The sequence below is a fragment of the Puma concolor genome, chromosome C2, assembly GCF_028749965.1.
Source record: "Puma concolor isolate L17-30 chromosome C2, mPumCon1.1.hap2, whole genome shotgun sequence".
NCBI classification, from domain to species: Eukaryota; Metazoa; Chordata; class Mammalia; order Carnivora; family Felidae; genus Puma; species Puma concolor.
In genome coordinates this window covers 101,283,660-101,300,139 of record NC_141675.1, presented here as the reverse complement: position 1 = coordinate 101,300,139, position 16,480 = coordinate 101,283,660, and the positions used below count along the sequence as shown (strand labels likewise).

The 16,480-nt window shown below is 45.5% G+C and overlaps 1 protein-coding gene across 4 annotated transcripts in view; it reads left to right on the top strand.

The window, feature by feature from the left end:
- The window catches only part of CC2H3orf52 (chromosome C2 C3orf52 homolog), a 33,304-nt gene that overhangs the window by 8,399 nt on the left and 8,425 nt on the right, over positions 1-16,480 (top strand). For all 4 annotated transcript variants that reach the window (XM_086675458.1, XM_086675457.1, XM_086675456.1 and 1 more), the window contains exons 3-4: positions 9,064-9,191; positions 15,616-15,686. In XM_086675458.1, the coding sequence (XP_086531584.1) occupies positions 9,064-9,191; positions 15,616-15,686 (199 nt within the window). The remainder of the gene's footprint in view (positions 1-9,063; positions 9,192-15,615; positions 15,687-16,480) is intronic.

Sequence of the window (16,480 nt, the reverse complement as noted above, 5' to 3'; positions counted from 1 at the left end):
TCAGTTCTAGCAGTTTTTTGGTGGAATCTTTTACGTTTTCCACATAGAGTATCATGTCATCTGCGAAGTTGAAAGTTTGACCTCCTCCTGGCTGATTTGGATGCCTTTTATTTCTTTGTGTTGCCTGATTGCTGAGGCTAAGACTTCCAATACTATGTTGAATAACAGTGGGGAGAGTGGACATCCCTGTCTTGTTCCTGACCTTAGGGGGAAAGCTCTCAGTTTTTCCCCATTGAGGATGATATTAGTGTTAGGTCATTCGTATACGGGTTTTATGATGTCGAGGTATGCTCCTTCTAGCCCTACTTTCTTGAGGGTTTTTATCAAGAAAGGATGCTGTATTTTGTCAAATGCTTTCTCTGCATCTGTTGAGAGGATCATATGGTTCTTGTCCTTTCTTTTATTGATGTGATGAATCATGTTAATTGTTTTGTGGATATTGAACCAGCCCTGCATCCCAGGTATAAATCCCATTTGGTCGTGGTGAATAATTTTTTTAATGTATTATTGGATCCTGTTGGCTAATATCTTGTTGAGGATTTTTGCATCCATGTTCATCGGGGAAATTGGTCTATAGTTCTCCTTTTTAGTGGGGTCTCTGTCTGGTTTTGGAATCAAGGTAATGCTGGCCTCATAGAAAGAATGTGGAAGTTTTCCTTCCATTTCTATTTTTTGGAACAGTTTCAAGAGAATAGGTGTTAACTCTTCCTTAAATGTTTGGTAGAATTCCCCTGGAAAGCCATCTGGTCCTGGACTCTTGTTTTTGGGGAGATTTTTGGAGTTGGGATACTCTTGAGGGTGATCTGGTTTCCACAAGGATTTGGGTTGAGTTGGGTTCTTCTTAGTAAACCCAGTCTTGGGTGAGAGCAAGATTGAGGATCCCCTGAGTCTCTCCAGAAGGCATCCTGGGATTTTCTTCAGGAACTCCACTTGCCCTTCACCTCATGTTCCTCTTCCCGACCTCCTCTTCTCCTGTCTCAAGGGTTTAAAGTCCCTGAAGGAATAGGAAAGCTGAAAGATATATGCCAACCTCCAGCATGTTTCTCAGGCAGGCACCATGTTTGCTTAGTTACTTATGGCACAGTTGAGGTGGGATGGGTGATCCTTGGAGGCCATGGGCTGGTTTTGAGGTAGGTGCTACACCCCTTCCATCATGCTGAGGACAGCAGTTTTGGGGTGGGCCTTCATATGCCCTCTTCCCATTAACTCCCACACATGGATGTTGAACTGAGGTTGAGCCATGCAGCCTTGTCCCATCACAATTAGGTGGTGCTACCCTGAATGTTGGCCGATTTGTCTCTTGGCATCTGGGGCCTCTAGCAAAGGATGATGCTTCAGGTCCAGTTGGTTTAATATTCAGGATTTAAAGCACAAGACCCAAGAGCTGTCTTCCATTCTCAAAAATCATCCAACCTCTTCAACTCACAAACAGTGATCTGCAGAGGCAGGGATTGCATTTCCCTCCACAGTTTCTCAGGGGACACGTGAGTTATAGGATAATATTCAGGGAGGAGCTCTATACTACGTGTAGTGCAAGCTTCATTCTCAGTGTGGTTGTAAAATCGTATTTAAAAATGTTAATGCTGTAGAGAGATTTGCAAACTTTCACATTTTTTAAATCAGAGCCCTACTTTTACTTTACTTGGCACCTCAGCCCTCAGGGGTTTGGGCCTCTGGGGAGAGTCATAATAGGTGGCGGTGGGAGTTTGCAATAGGGAAAAGGGGCAGGGACAGGGCTCCCTCCATGACGGCCCCGGCCTCACCCAGAGCGAGCTCTGTAGGTACTTCTGGGATGACAGTATTAAGAATTGGTCATTGCCTAATTGCCAAGCCCCAGCAAAGGAATCAAATTCATAGAACTTCTGGGCTGTGTGTGGAAAATACTCCCGCTTGGAAAAGCACAGTGTTAGGAGAGTCAAGGGCTGCACATATGGCTGTCTGGCTTCATTAAGAAGTGAGGTTCCTCAGGGGCCCCTGGGTGGCTCAGGTGAATGAGTGTCAGACTCTTGGTTTCAGCTCCGGTCACAATCTCGTGGTTCATGATCTCATGGTTCTCGAGATCGAGCCCCGTGTGGGGCTCTGTTGCTGACAGCGCTGAGCCTGCTTGGGGATTCTCTCTCCCTCTCTCTCTGCCCCTTCCCCTGCTCTCTCTCTGTCTCTCTCTGCCTCTCTCAAAATAAATAAATACACATTAAAAGCTTTTTTGGAAAAAAAAAAAAAAAAAGCGAGGTTCCTCCCGAGCTGCTTTTGCCATTTTTTTTGCCTCCTTCTTCCCTTTCTCCTACTCCTCAGTGTCCTGTCTCAGGGCTCCGTAGTACACAGACTGAGGCTCAGAGGCAGAGGTGTTAATGACTGTGGAGCCAGAGTGGACACAGAAGTGGACACGAAGCAGGTCCCACGATGGAAGGGGTAACTACCTGAGGAGGGCACAGTGGGGTACCCACGGAGAGGTGTCCACTGTGGAGGTGTACCTTGTCACTAACGTTGTTAAGAATGACCATCAACTATGGTCTGTTTTGTTCTTGTTAATTTTCTGCAGGTTGTGCACCCTTTACTGCCTGCCCCTCGGGTGGGCTGTCCAGCCACTTTGCCTTTGCCCTGCCATTGAAGTGGTGGCAAATTCAGGGTCATGGCTCTGCTTATGGCACTGAGCCGGGGCTGCCCACACACTGTGCAGGAGAGGCTAGCACTCTGCCAGGCTTATGGTAAACAGTGAAATCTTTTTAAGTGGCCGCGTTTGGGAGCAGAGCCCAGGGAATTGTGTTGCGTCTGGAGGCTTGGTTTTGTCTTAGCTCTTGAGGGAAGAGATAATGATGGATTCTTTTCTTCTCTCTAAAGAATTGTAAGTTCCTTGATATAAATGGTAAAGGGGGGGGAGGCTCCCCCCCCCCCCCCCCCCCCGGGCTCAAGGTCATCTTCTTTCTGGATAATTTGGAGGATCATTTAAGCACCCTCCAGGGTTCTCTTTGATTTGCCCCAGCCAGGGAGGGGAGAGACCTGAGGAACACCCTACGAATGACACTCTGGGTTGGGCAAAGTATTTTAAATGTTACAAAAGCCAAACTGTGACAGGTAGGTGGACACTTGGAAATATACTTTAAAGGTGATCAGATTTAACACTGTGGGGACCCTTATGTGATATCCTCCAGCATCACGGATTTCTGCCTGACTTCTTTGTTCTCTTTACATACAGGCTTTTCCGTGAGTAGGAATGCTGTGGTTCCAAGATACTAACTCAACCTGACCTGAACAAATTATGCATTTTCTCCAAGGTTCGATGTCTTCATCTTAAAATGAAAACATTTGGGGCGCCTGGGTGGCTCAGTCGGTTGTCTGACTTTGGCTCATGACCTCACAGTTCTTGAGTTAAAGCCCCGCGTCAGGCTCTGTGAGACGGCTCAGAGCCTGGAGCCTGCTTCAGATTCTGTGTCTCCTCCCTCTCTGTCCCCTGTCTGCTGGCTCTCTCTCTCTCTCTCAAAAATAAATAAACATTAAAAAAATTTTTTTAATGAAAACATTAGTATTTAACTCATAGGGTTGGTTTGAGAATTACATGAGAATTACACCTACCGAGGCATAGCCAAGTGTCTGTACATGATGCTTAGTATATAGTAGCCATTCTTCCTGTTGTCCAGGCTTGATGTCTTGAAACTGTTTTTGATCCCTTCTTCTCTCCTATATCTAGGTAATTGTCAAAGATGTAAGCAGAGACTTCAGCAGAAGTGGCGTGTGTTGAATGTTTTGTTGAATGAATTGCTTTGCCTTTGAGTTGGGTATAAGAGCCACATTTTACACTGTCGCAATGTGTCGGCAGACAGGTTGCATAGGGCAGTGCTCCCCGGTGCAGGCTGACTCATGGGAAAATCCTAGACAGACAGCATTGGCAAGTTATAAACCAGCAAGGCTTTTGGGGGCAGGAACTTAGTAGCAAATCTGTAGGCCCAGTCCCTTGAAGTTTCTTTGTGTTTTCACCTCTTTCTCTTTCCCTCAAATCTCATATGTTTCTCCACCTTCCCAACACCAACCGCTTCACTTATGCTCTCCATGGGATCCTCTCCAGCTTCTCCTAACCCTTGGATCTTTAGATAGCTCCATGTCTGCCTAAGCATCTTCAGGGTTTTTTCAACCTGAGCCTCTTCAAATGTGTTGGCATTGTCTGTCTTTCAAAATTTTCTTCCCTCAGAATCTTGCTGCTTCATTTTAGGATTTTTTTTCTCGTTCTCTTTTTTCACTGGCAGACTTCTAGAAATAGGGGTCTGCATTTGGATCTTGCCTCCTGATTGCTCCTAACCCATTGGTTCCTTCTTCCCAAGGTTACCTGTAATTGCTTGATCATGAAGCCCAGTGGCCTTTCCCTCATCTCTGCCCTATTTGTAGCCTATTTGAGTGCGTTGTGCTCTTGTGGGTCTACAGAACTCCTGGGCCTCGTGTCTCCTGCTGTTTCTGCCTTTGGCCTCCACATGTGGTACTTGAGGCTTGTCTTCAACCTTCTTACTTTTCACACTCTGCATCCTTTCCCTTGAGGAACTCATTTACTCCCAAGGCGGCAGCCACCCCTCTTGGAGCTGACTCCTAGATCTGCATCCACACTCTTTTCCTGAATTTGAGTCATACTCTTGGCTGGAAAGATCTCCGCCTGATTGTCTCCATCATTACACGAAACCACTATTCGTTTGTGTCCCCTTCCCCCGTTAGCGCCCTCTATGGTTTCATGAGACCCTGTTTATTCCAGCTCTGCTACCATCCATTTGTGCAACTTCAGGCAAATTCTTCAACCTCCTTAGCCTCAGTTTCCACATTTGTAAGATCTAAATGATTTCTGAATCTGAGTCTATAAGTGGATTCTGATACTACTGCTTACTAGCTCAACCTGACCTGAACAAATTATGGATTTTCTCTAAGCTTCAATGTCTTCCTTTAAAAAATTTTTTTAATACTTACTCATTTTTGAGAGACAGAGCATGAGTGGGGGAGGGGCAGAGAGAGAGGGAGACACAGAATCCGAGGCAGGCTCCAGGCTCTGAGCTGTCAGCACAGAGCCCGACGCGGGGCTTGAACTCACAAGCTGTGAGATCAAGACCTGAACCGAAGGCAGATGCTCAACCGACTGAGCCACCCGGGGGGCCCCCAGTGTCCTCATTTTAAAATGAAAACATTAGGGGTGCCTGGGTGGCTCAGTCAGTTAAGTGTCCAACTCTTGATTTCAACTCAGGTCATGATCTTGTGGTTCGTGGGATTGAACCTCACATCAGGCTCTGGGGTTGACAGGGCGGAGTCTGCTTGGGATTCTCTCTGCACCTTCCCCATTCGCATGCATGCTTTGTCTCTCTCTCTCTCAAAATAAATAAAAACTTTAAAAAAATAAATAAAATGAAAACATTAATATTTAACTCATAGGGTCGATTTGAGAATTACATGAGAATTAAAGCTGCAAGTGTGCAGCTGAGTGTAGGTAATGGTTAGTACAGTAGCTATTCTTTCTGTTGTCCGGGCTTGACATCTTGGAACTGTTTTTTGATCTCTTCGTCTCTCCTGTGTCCAGGGAGTAGTCAAATCTTTTTTGTTGTTTTTTTTTTTAATTTTTTTTTTAACGTTTTATTTATTTTTGAGACAGGGAGAGACAGAGCACGAACAGGGGAGGGTCAGAGAGAGGGAGACACAGAATCCGAAGCAGGCTCCAGGCTCCGAGCGGTCAGCACAGAGCCCGATGCGGGGCTCGAACTCACGGACCGCGAGATCATGACCCGAGCCGAAGTCGGCCGCTTAACCGACTGAGCCACCAAGGCGCCCCAAAGGGAGTAGTCAAATCTTACCCAGTCTCATCCGGTCATTCCTTGGCAGTGCCTTGATAATGCACTGGCAAGTGCCTTTATCAGTGACTGTCCACTTCCTGCAGGCTGCTGCGGTGGGTCCTTTGTATGTGTTGATTTCCATCTTTCCCATTTCCCACAATGGAGCGGTTGATATTTCTGCTGAGAAAACAGCTTCAGAGATTTACGTGACTGACTCGGGTCTCATGAGTAATAAATATTGGCCAACACCAAGGTTCAAACTAAGTCTGGCTACCATTAAAGCCGGCTCCGTCTCCTCCATCTCAGGCTTTCTCCTTCCCTCCCTCCTTCCTTCCGAGTTCCACTGCCTGCAGTCAAAATCAGTCTCTCCCAATCTTGTGTTTAGTGGCCTGTCTGCCTCAGCCCTCCCAGTTCCCTTTCTTCCCATCCATCATCAGATTTTCCTCCACTTCTTCCTGGGAGACGTTTAACAACCTCCATCATCTCCTGAAGACATCTGGCGTTTAGGGCCTCCCTCTGAAGCCTCATTTCTTATATTCCAGACAAAGATCTGTTTTGTGTGTCTCCAGCATTCTTTGTATGTTTTGTGACTTTTTTTGAAGTTTATTTATTTATTTTGAGAGAGACAGAGACAGTGTGAGTAGGGGAGGGGCAGAGAGAGAGGGAGAGAGAGAAAATCCCAAGCAGGCTCTGCACCGTCAAGTGCACAGCCTGATGTGGTTCTCGAACTCACGAAACTGACCTGAGCTGAAACTGAGAGTTGGATGCTTAATGGACAGAGCCACCCAGGTGTCCTTATTTTGTGATTTTTTTTTTTTAAACACTTTTTCTCTGTCCAGATGAAGTCTCATTAGTGGCATAAAAACTCTCCTGACTGGATAAGTCCATTGTTAGTATTGTTATTTTAACAGACACAACTATTTTAGCCAGGTGTTGATACAGATTCATTATTTGGATCATATAAGTGTATGTCATTTGAGCTCCGATTAGAGACCTCTTTTGGTGTCTCTTCTTAAGAGTCTTTGAATTCAGCAGTTGCGTGAATCCTGAATTCATTTTCTGGCTTTCCCTGGTCCTTTCCAGGGCAGTGATATCTGCTATGGAAACATAACCTGGTGGTTGTGGAGATCAAAGGTACCCATCACGGCATTATTACAGTGGAAAGTGAAAATGCTAAAAATGTGATGTAAGGAAATGGTGAGCCAATTATGAACATTATGCAGCCATTAGAATAGTCTTCGGCAAGAATTCCAGACACCAGGGGAAACGGCTTTTGTTACGTTAACAACAACAACAACTAACAACGGAATCAAGACAAATAAGCAATAGTCTTCTCATGGAGACTTAAAATATGTTATATAAAATATGGGGGGCAAGGCGCCTGGGTGGCTCTCAGTTGGTTGAGCTTCTGACTTCGGCTCAGGTCATGATCTCAAAGCTCTTGGGTTCGTGCCCCATGTCGGGCTCTGCTGAGAGCTCAGAGCCTGGAACCTGCTTCGGATTCTGTGTCTTCCTCTCTCTCTGCCCCTCCTCCTCTCACGCTGTCTCTCTTTCTCGCTCAAAAATAAATAAACATTAAAAAAAATTTTTTTTAAATAAAATATGGGGGGAAGAGTTGTTGATTAAGGGGTTATTTGTAATTTTTTTCTTGTTTTGCTACAATTTCCTGTACTTGGCAAGTTTGCAGCTATGAAGACGTAACTTTATTGTCAGACAAATGAATGTAATGACTTACAACAAACAAGGGTGCAGAGATAATTCCTTGTGTTGGGGGCCCTCAAGATGACTCCTAGATCCAATGATTTGCCGGGAGAACTCATGGGACTCAGCATACAGTCATAGAGATGATTACGACTTATCATGGCAAAATGGTATAAAGCAAAATCCAGAGGAAACTAGGCACAAACCTCAGGACAGACACACTTACACGCTCTAGCAATGAGATGTAACAACGCACGTGAAGTGTTGTCTACCCGGGAAGCTCATTAGAGGCTCCAGTGCCCAGGGTTTTTATTGGGGTTGTTCCCATAGGCAGCCTTTGCCTGGTACCTACCAAAATTCTAGATGCCCAGAAGGAAAGGAGGTGTTCAGCATAAGCCACACTGTTTGTACCAACCGTTTGAGGCACCGTGGGAAGAAAGGTGGGAACCCTCCCCACATCCACCTTCCCAGAGGCCAGTGAGGGGCCAGCGTGAGCAGGCCTTTCTCAGCTGGTCATCTCGGGCCACGTGATCTCTTTTCTGCACGTTCCCTCGTTCCTCGTGCCTCCCGTTTCCTCAACTCCGTCAGGGAGTAAATATCAGGATTCTTACTTCTTCTCACTGGCCCTTCCATCATACACTGATGGCCTTTTCAGAGTCCAGTAAAAGAGGCCACTTCTGTTATGTCTACACTTTGGGATCTGAGAGGACGGTCTGAGGCAGCGCGGACACACGTTTCTACCGCCCACGCCTTTCTCAGGGCCAGAGGGGTGGTTCCTTCGCCCGGGGAGCAGAGGCAGCACCATGAGTGACAGCTTCTAGCTCCTGGCGCCTGGCTTTGTGTGTTTTTCCTTTGGCTTTAACTGCTTCAAAATCAATTAGCTCACCGTCATTAGAGTGCAGGCAGCCACACGTTTGGCCAGGATGCAAGGCCCTGGGGCTCTGAGTACACTTTGGCCTCCCTTCTACCAACAGAATGCGTTGACCTTTCTCTTGGGTGGGACAGACTGCAGAGTGATGGCTTCGTGCCCACCTTTTGTCGTCCTGGGTGATGTCAAGACCCGGCTCATGTCTAGTGCCCGTGCTGTTCTGGTCCGTGATGTGATGTCCCTTTCTCAGCATGGTCCTTGACAGCCCAGAATGGAGGGGACTCACTGAAGTTCCTTGCTGCCAATCCCTGTCCCCCATCACCCACCGTTTACCGGGCAGACCCCCTTCCAGCACCTGCCTGGACACCCACGTACATAGCTAAGGCTGCAGGTTCAGTTTAACAAAGGAATTCATTTTCTTCCCACTCACCCCCACCGGCTTTGCCCCGTTTGTATTCGATGGAATCTGGGACCTCTTCTGCTGTAAAACACACAAACAAAATTTTTGTCATAATGGAGGCAAGTCCCCTCCATTTGAGATTTTGATATTACCAAGAAGACACAGCACTTCTGCTTGTGCCTGCTTACGGTGTCTGGGCTTTATCCTTGATGAATGCTCCTGGCTTTCTGCAGCGGCCGGTGGAACAATTTATTATGTTAAGCTTGTGTTTACTTTTACTTTTTAATCCCCGCCCTCTTTAGCAACTTACATCGATGAAGATGAAAACGAAATACTTGAATTATCATCAAATAAAACATTCTTGGTCGAGCTAAAGATTCCAGAGGACTGTGTTACCGAGGAGGAGTTGCCTCACCAGCTCAGGAAAAGGGTAATTATATCTTAAGCATTATTTACAGAGTCCTTAGCATTAGAATGTGGGTTCTTGGAGAAGAGCTGGCATTGGGCTCTCAAGTAAGTAGCTTCAGGCTTGGATTCTTTGTCTGGGTTTTGGCAGAAACTGATGCTTAGAAATGGGTTTTCTGTAGTGTAAAGCCCGACAGAAGAGCTCTGGTCTCCAGCTAAATGCATCCTGGAGGACAGTGTTCCGTTTCCTCACTCTGGTCTTACATTTGATTCAACCTGTAGTGTCACTGAGGGTCTTTGATGTGCTAGACAGCTTGCCAAGTGTCAGAGCCATAAGGTCTGTGCCCTCAGTGGGGGTTCACAGTCCAAGAAGAGGAAGCAATTCAATAGTTCTAAAACAGGGCGATATGTTCTATCGTGGAGATGCATATAGAATATTTTAAAGGCACAAAGGAGGGGCCTCTAAACTACCTGAGGTGAGGATGAAGGCTTGGAGGGCCTTTTGGAGGAGGTGATACTCGGGATGAGTCTTGAAATATGAGGCAGGAGTGTTCTAGATAAAAGAGCAGAGAACACTGCACAGCAGCGTGTGGTGGGGATTTGCAGAGGCGAGGTGTGGTTTTCTTATTCTTTGGCAAGGCACCGGAAAAAAATTTTTTTCTTCCCTCAAAGTATCCAAAATTTATTTTGTTTTGTATCTATTCACAGATCTTACAAATTGAATTACTATGTACGTATTGATTTTCAGTGTCTTTTGAAACTGTAACAGAAGTAGGATTTTTTTTTAACTTGTTTGATTTTTGTTTTTTTTAAATTTACATCCAAGTTAGGTAGCGTCTAGTGTAACAATGATTTCAGGAGTAGATTCCTTAGTGCCCCTTACCCATTTATCCCGTCCCCCCTCCCACAACCCCTCCAGTAACCCTCAGTTGGTTCTCCATATTTATGAGTCTCTTCTGTTTTGTCCCCCTCCCTGTTTTTATATTCTTTTTGTTTCCCTTCCATTATGTTCATCTGTTTTGTCTCTGAAAGTCCTCATATGAGTGAAGTCATATGATTTTTGTCTTTCTCTAATTTCACTTAGCATATTACCCTCTAGTTCCAACCACGTTGTTGCAAATGTCAAGATTTCATTCTTTTTGATTGCTGAGTAATACTCCATTGTATGTATGTATGTGTGTATATATATATACATACACACACACATACCACATCTTCTTTATCCATTCATCCATCGATGGACATGTGGACTCTTCCCATACTTTGGCTATTGTTGATAGTGCTGCTATAAACACAGGGGTACATGTGTCCCTTCGAAACAGCACACCTTTATCCCGTGGATAAATGCCTAGTAGTGCAATTGCTGGGTCATAGGGTAGTTCTATTTTTAGTTTTTTGAGGAACCTCCATACTGTTTTCCAGAGTGGCTGCACCAGCTTGCATTCCCAGGCACTGAAAATTTTTAACGTTCGCTGACATGGTCAACCTTTCATTTGAGCCCTTGTGTGTGGTGATGGAGAAACACTGGAGGGTTGGTTGGGTTCACAGCCAGACCCAGGAAAGTATAGGCTAAGAGAGTGTAAGCAAGACCAGCCTGGCACGCATTACGTGCTTATCTGCAGTTGATAGGTTGAATGGTGTGAGTCACCCTCCTTTGGTTTCCCTTTGATTCCTAGGAAGGCTCCCACAGGAGGAGATTCCTTCTCGGTCACCCCCAACTTCGTTTCTGGGTACTGAGGTGCATGATATTTGATTGCGCCTTTGGTCACAGGAGTTTGTGCTCTGGGATGATTATCTGGGCTTCTCTTCTTCCTTCTTTCCCTTGTTTAAATCTTACCTGCAAGCCCCCTTCCCTCCTTTTCTTCCACCTGATTCCAGAGCAAGTGGCCGAGTGAATAGCCTCCTGCCTTTTTCCTCTTGACTGTTTTTTTCATCAAGGGGTTTTGCATTTGCCGAGCAGAAATGAAATGATTCAGCATCTGCACATGTCACGTGTTACAGACTGAATTCTTGATGTCAAAGGGAAATGGATATTAATCATTCACCTTAGAGCCATATCTCTGGCACAGAGCCGGACATGAGCAGATTCTGCAGGTATTTTTATTTATTTATTTATTTATTTATTTATTTATTATTATTTTTAAAAAATTTTTTTTTTCAACGTTTATTTATTTTTGGGACAGAGAGAGACAGAGCATGAACGGGGGAGGGGCAGAGAGAGAGGGAGACACAGAATGGGAAACAGGCTCCAGGCTCTGAGCCATCAGCCCAGAGCACGACGCGGGGCTCGAACTCACGGACCGCGAGATCGTGACCTGGCTGAAGTCGGACGCTTAACCGACTGCGCCACCCAGGCGCCCCTCTGCAGGTATTTTTAGCTCATCACTGTGTAGTGCCAGAACAGAGACTGGCATGATCCCTGGGGCAAGTTTACAGGCCAGTTTGAGCTGGTTCCTTCTGGGATCAGTGGAAATCATTATACATTCCCTGTATACCCACAGGTGCATATGAGATGCGTATAAACAACTCCGTAAAACATTAAAAAAAGCTTTTTTTAATGTTTAATTTTGAGAGAGAGAGAGAGAGAGAGAGAGAAAGAGCATGAGCAGGACAGAGAGAGGGAAACAGCAGGGCTCAAACTCAAGAACCAGAAGATCATGACCTGAGCCGAAGTCAGACGCTTAACCTACTGAGCCACCCAGGCACCATCTCTGTAAAACATTTTTTTTAAAAAAGAGCTATCTGGTTTGCAAGATGATACAAGTTAAGGCACAGTGAAGTGAAAAAGCTACTGCCTTCTGGTGTCCCAACCAAATATGTCCAGGAACAAAAGTGAGCAACTTATAGATATTAGTCTTTTTTTTTTTTTTTTTTTTTTTTTTTTTGAGAAAGAGAGAGGGCACACCAGCCAGGGAGGAAGAGAAAGAATCTTAAGCAGGCTCCGTGCACCCAGCACCGGGGAGCCTGATGTGGGGTTCATTGTGGGGTTTGACGTGGGGCTCGATCTCACAACCATGAGATGATGACCTGAGCTGAAATCAAGAGTTGGACACTTACCTGACTGAGCCACCCAGCTGCCCCATGAGATGTTAGTCTTACTGTTAGGTCAAGAACTCCTTTCTTTCATTCACTCAGGCCAACTTCTGGAAGTTTCCGGATACGGAAGGTAAATGAGAATGAACAGTGGAACACCATGTCCTTGCTTTTGCTTTATTGTCTTGCTTCTCTAAACAATTTTCCTAGCCTCTCGCCTATCCTACTGCCAGAGTTTTCTTCTCTTGCAGGTGGGGCCCTGATTCTGCTTAAGCCAGCCTGTTAGGTGCATGTTGTGTTAGCCCTGGCCTGTGTGCTTGATGCAGGAGTTAACAGTGGCTTCTCCAGTAACACAGGGAAGCTGTCTCCCTGGTCCCGAAATAGCGACTCTGCCCAATTCTGGTAGCTCACTGGGCGCCTCGCTCAGGGTGCACCCAGCCTCGTAGGCACAGCGTGGGACACCAGAGCAAGGGGTGAGAGGCCCCTCATTTCACTTCTTTGGGCCAAAGTAATGTGGTTAACGGCTCCCAGATATGTGAACATGTCGTAATGACAGCAGGGGACGTGTCACCAAAAAGAATCAGAATCATAGAGCGGACACTAAAAAGGATCTGATATACCATTTCAGCTCTTAACATAAAATTTTAGCTTAAAATTTTTTTCTGAGGGGGCCCCTGAGTGGCTCAGTCGGTTAAGTGTCTGATTCTTGGTTTTGGCTCAGGTCATGGTCTCACGGTTGTGAGTTCAAGCCCTGCATGGGGCTATGCGCTGACGGCAAGGAGCCCTACTTGGGATTCTCTCTCTCCCTGCCTCTCTGCCCCTCCCCTGTCTTTCTCAAAAATAAACATTTAAAAGTAAATAAATAAAGGGTGCTTGGGTGGCTCAGTTTGTTGAGCATCCATCTGCAGCTCAGGTCATGATCTTACAGTTGGTGAGTTCGAGCCCCATGTTGGGCTCCGTGCTGACAGCTCAGAGCCTGGAGCCTGCTTCGGATTCTGTGTCTCCCTCTCTCTCTGCCCCTCCCCTACTCATTCTCTCTCTCTCTCTCTCTTTCTCTGTCAAAAATGAATAAACATTTTAAAAAATAAACAAAAATAAATGTATTTATTTAAATGACATTTTTTCTGAGAGTCTACTATATGCAAAATAGTACTAGGCCCTAAGGATTAAAAAGGAAGAGGAGAGAGGAAACAGAAGGCTGGAAGGACATAATCTCTTCCATAATAGGTGTGTGTGTTTGTGTGTATGTAAGGAAGTGCGTGGAAAGAACACCATCGCTAGCATTTCCCCCCCCTTCTCCTCCTCCTCTTTCTCCTCCTCCTCTTCCTCCTTCCTGTTGTTCTGTGCAACCCTGTGAGAGCCACCTTCTTACTTCTTGCATGGACCTGTTGGCAGCTTTCTTTTCTCTGAGGCTCAACAACTGTAAGATGACCTAGTCATTTTTTTCTGAAGTTCTTATCACTTTATGCTTCTTTCCTCCTTGGTATTCAGGACACTTTCCTTCTTGCTTCATCCTCACTGGGTAGTGTGGTAACATGTGAGGAGGAGGGGATTTAGTGTCTGTAACACCTAGGACTGGATTCTTTGTGAGCAGAGTGGCCTTGGGCAGGTTTCATGACCTTTCCGAAAGCTGTGTCCTTTATTAACGAAAGGCGAAGAGGTAGTAATGCCTCTTATGTCAGGTTCTTGTAAAGAGCACGGCAAAAGTGACAAGATTGGAGGCATACAAACTGTAGGTGCTCTGATCCCCCCCGCTCCACCTTCAGGAGATTGAATTGGCACCAGGTGAATTCAGTGGGCACGTTTGTGGAAATGTAAGCGCCTGGAGATTCTGTTGGGAAGTAGGTGGGAGACAAAACGAGCGGAGCTCCCCTCAGGGCACTGCTTTTAGGCTAGGATTCCTATCTCTGAAATGTGAGGAAAAGGCTAATCGAAGGCTTGGAGAAGGCATTTGTCATGTAACACCAGCTAGCGTTTAGACTATAACACCAAACATTCCAGATCCAGAAGTTGCAGATACCGCCAAGGAACAGGCAACCCAAGAGAAAGACAGGAAACCGATAATAATTCAAAGGTGAGAAATCCCAGAGTTCGTAAACACACATGAAAAGATTCTCCAATCCCACTAGTAAAAATGCATATGGAAAACCATTTTGTACCCCTTAGATTGGCAATAATTAAAAACCCCAAAACCTGGTAACGCTAAGTGCCAGCAAGGCCGCGGGAAATGTAACACACTTGCTGGGATGGAGAGCAGTGTGGCAACATTTAGGTGGGCTGGAGACGCATCCCTTCTTGGACCCAGTGATTCCATTGCTCTGCACAGACTCAAGGGAAACTTTTACACGTACAAGAAGAGCGGCGCAGAAATGTTCAAGGGTGATTGCTTGGGCATGGTTTGTGATAAGAGGAGATTCGTGCCAACAGTGCATGTGGCCATCATAGGGGGATGGAAGGGTCGGTGTGACCATTCAGTGACCATTCAGTCAGTGGTGAATCCGCAGGAGTTAGGAGTTAGCGTGAATGACCTCCGTCTCTACGTACCATCATGGGGAGTTATCAAATGTAATTTGGAGTGAAAAAAAGAAGAACGTGTAGACTATGGCACCTTTTATTTGCATAAAAACACAAAGTAATTATGAATTGTTATGTTACGCAAGGAACTATTACATTTGGAAAAACATGGCGTGAAAAGGATACGCGCCGACTTGTGGACAATGATTCGTACTGGGGAAGGGAGGGAGGAAAAATAGTGTGTAGGAGGCGGTTTAGCTTTGTTTTGTTTTTGAAATAAAGGGCTGAACTAAGTACAGGAAAATGTGAAGTCACGAAACCTGGGTATTGGGAACACAGCTGCCATTTTTTGTGTGCGATTGCAGTATTTCATGCATAAAACGAGGACTCTGTATCTTTGCAATTAGAGGCCAGCTCCATTTGGTCCCATTACCCAGGGGAAGGTGCTATTCCTGTGGCTTCCGTGGCTGTTTCTCCTCACAGTAAAGCTCTGTGGAAAGGAGAGAAGAAGCCCTTGTCCAGTGGTGTGCCAGGCCCCGGGTGGCCTGTTCTGCCACCGTCCCAGCCCCTGCCTTGTTGTCTCCTGCCTGGGGTCTTGGGGTTTGTTGGGCTCTGGCTGCAGACCACTCCCAGCGTGAAGGCTACAGGGGTCAGCACAACACGTAAGAGATGTTGAAAATCCCAGCCTGGTCACTTGCTCCTTTTAAATGAGTGTTAGCTTGAGTTTCAGTTGGGGTAGGCCCACACCTTCCTGTTTCTCGGTCCGGGGCCTCTGGATAAGTGAATTCCTACCTAGTGTGGAATCTCTGTCTATGAGGGTTTTGCTTTGTCAGGTGATACAGACGCAATATGATCCATCTGTAACGCGTGTGGTTGTTTTCCTTGTTCCTGTTTTTTTTTAGCTCACAGATGTGTACAGTTCATCCCCGTCTCTGAGTCGTTACTTTACTTCAGTGGAAATTACGGACTTCAGGTAAGAATGTGAAGCATGCCACGTTGCTCTTTCTCTGGAAAGCAACCCCCATCACCATTTGTCTAGAAGGACTTCCTGAGTGTCAAAGCACAAAAGGAACTGATGATGGGATGTGATGGCTTTGGCTTTGGAAGGGTTTTTGGAAACTTACTAGCTCAACTCCCTGATTTTAAAAAGGAGCGAAGTGAAGCCCTGATTAATTATATGACTCAACAGGGTCGCATGGAAGAGAGGAGAAGCCACTCCCAGGTAAATCATTCCTGCAGATGCTCCAGTAAGCTAGGGGTAGGAATAGAAATAGATCTCAGATAGTGATGGGATGTAAATGGTATAATCCAGATACTAGCTTTTGCTTTTGAGGAACACAAGGAATACAGGAGTCCATGCTCCTTATACAATATTAAAAATATAAAGACATCTCATACAGGAAAAGTCTACCGTTTCCTTCCACCCCACCTACTACCCCTGGATATTGCATGTTCTAGTCAATTCCATACACATGGTATGCTCTGCTCCCTTCTACTGAACGGGCTGCCATCAACAGTTTGGTGTGGTTTCTTCTATTCATGTACTTACCATATATACTTTATATATTATACATGTATAGTAAATACATGCATATATATAGTATTTCTTTATATATCTCTTAATCCTAAATATTTGTGTCTCTATCTATAGAACCTAGATAAAAGGTGTATGTGTGTAGGGGTGTCATCTGATTATTTTTTTGTATCGTTAGGAGAAGATTTACATGACAAAGCTTTCTTATCCACTCACTATTCTTAAGATATCTC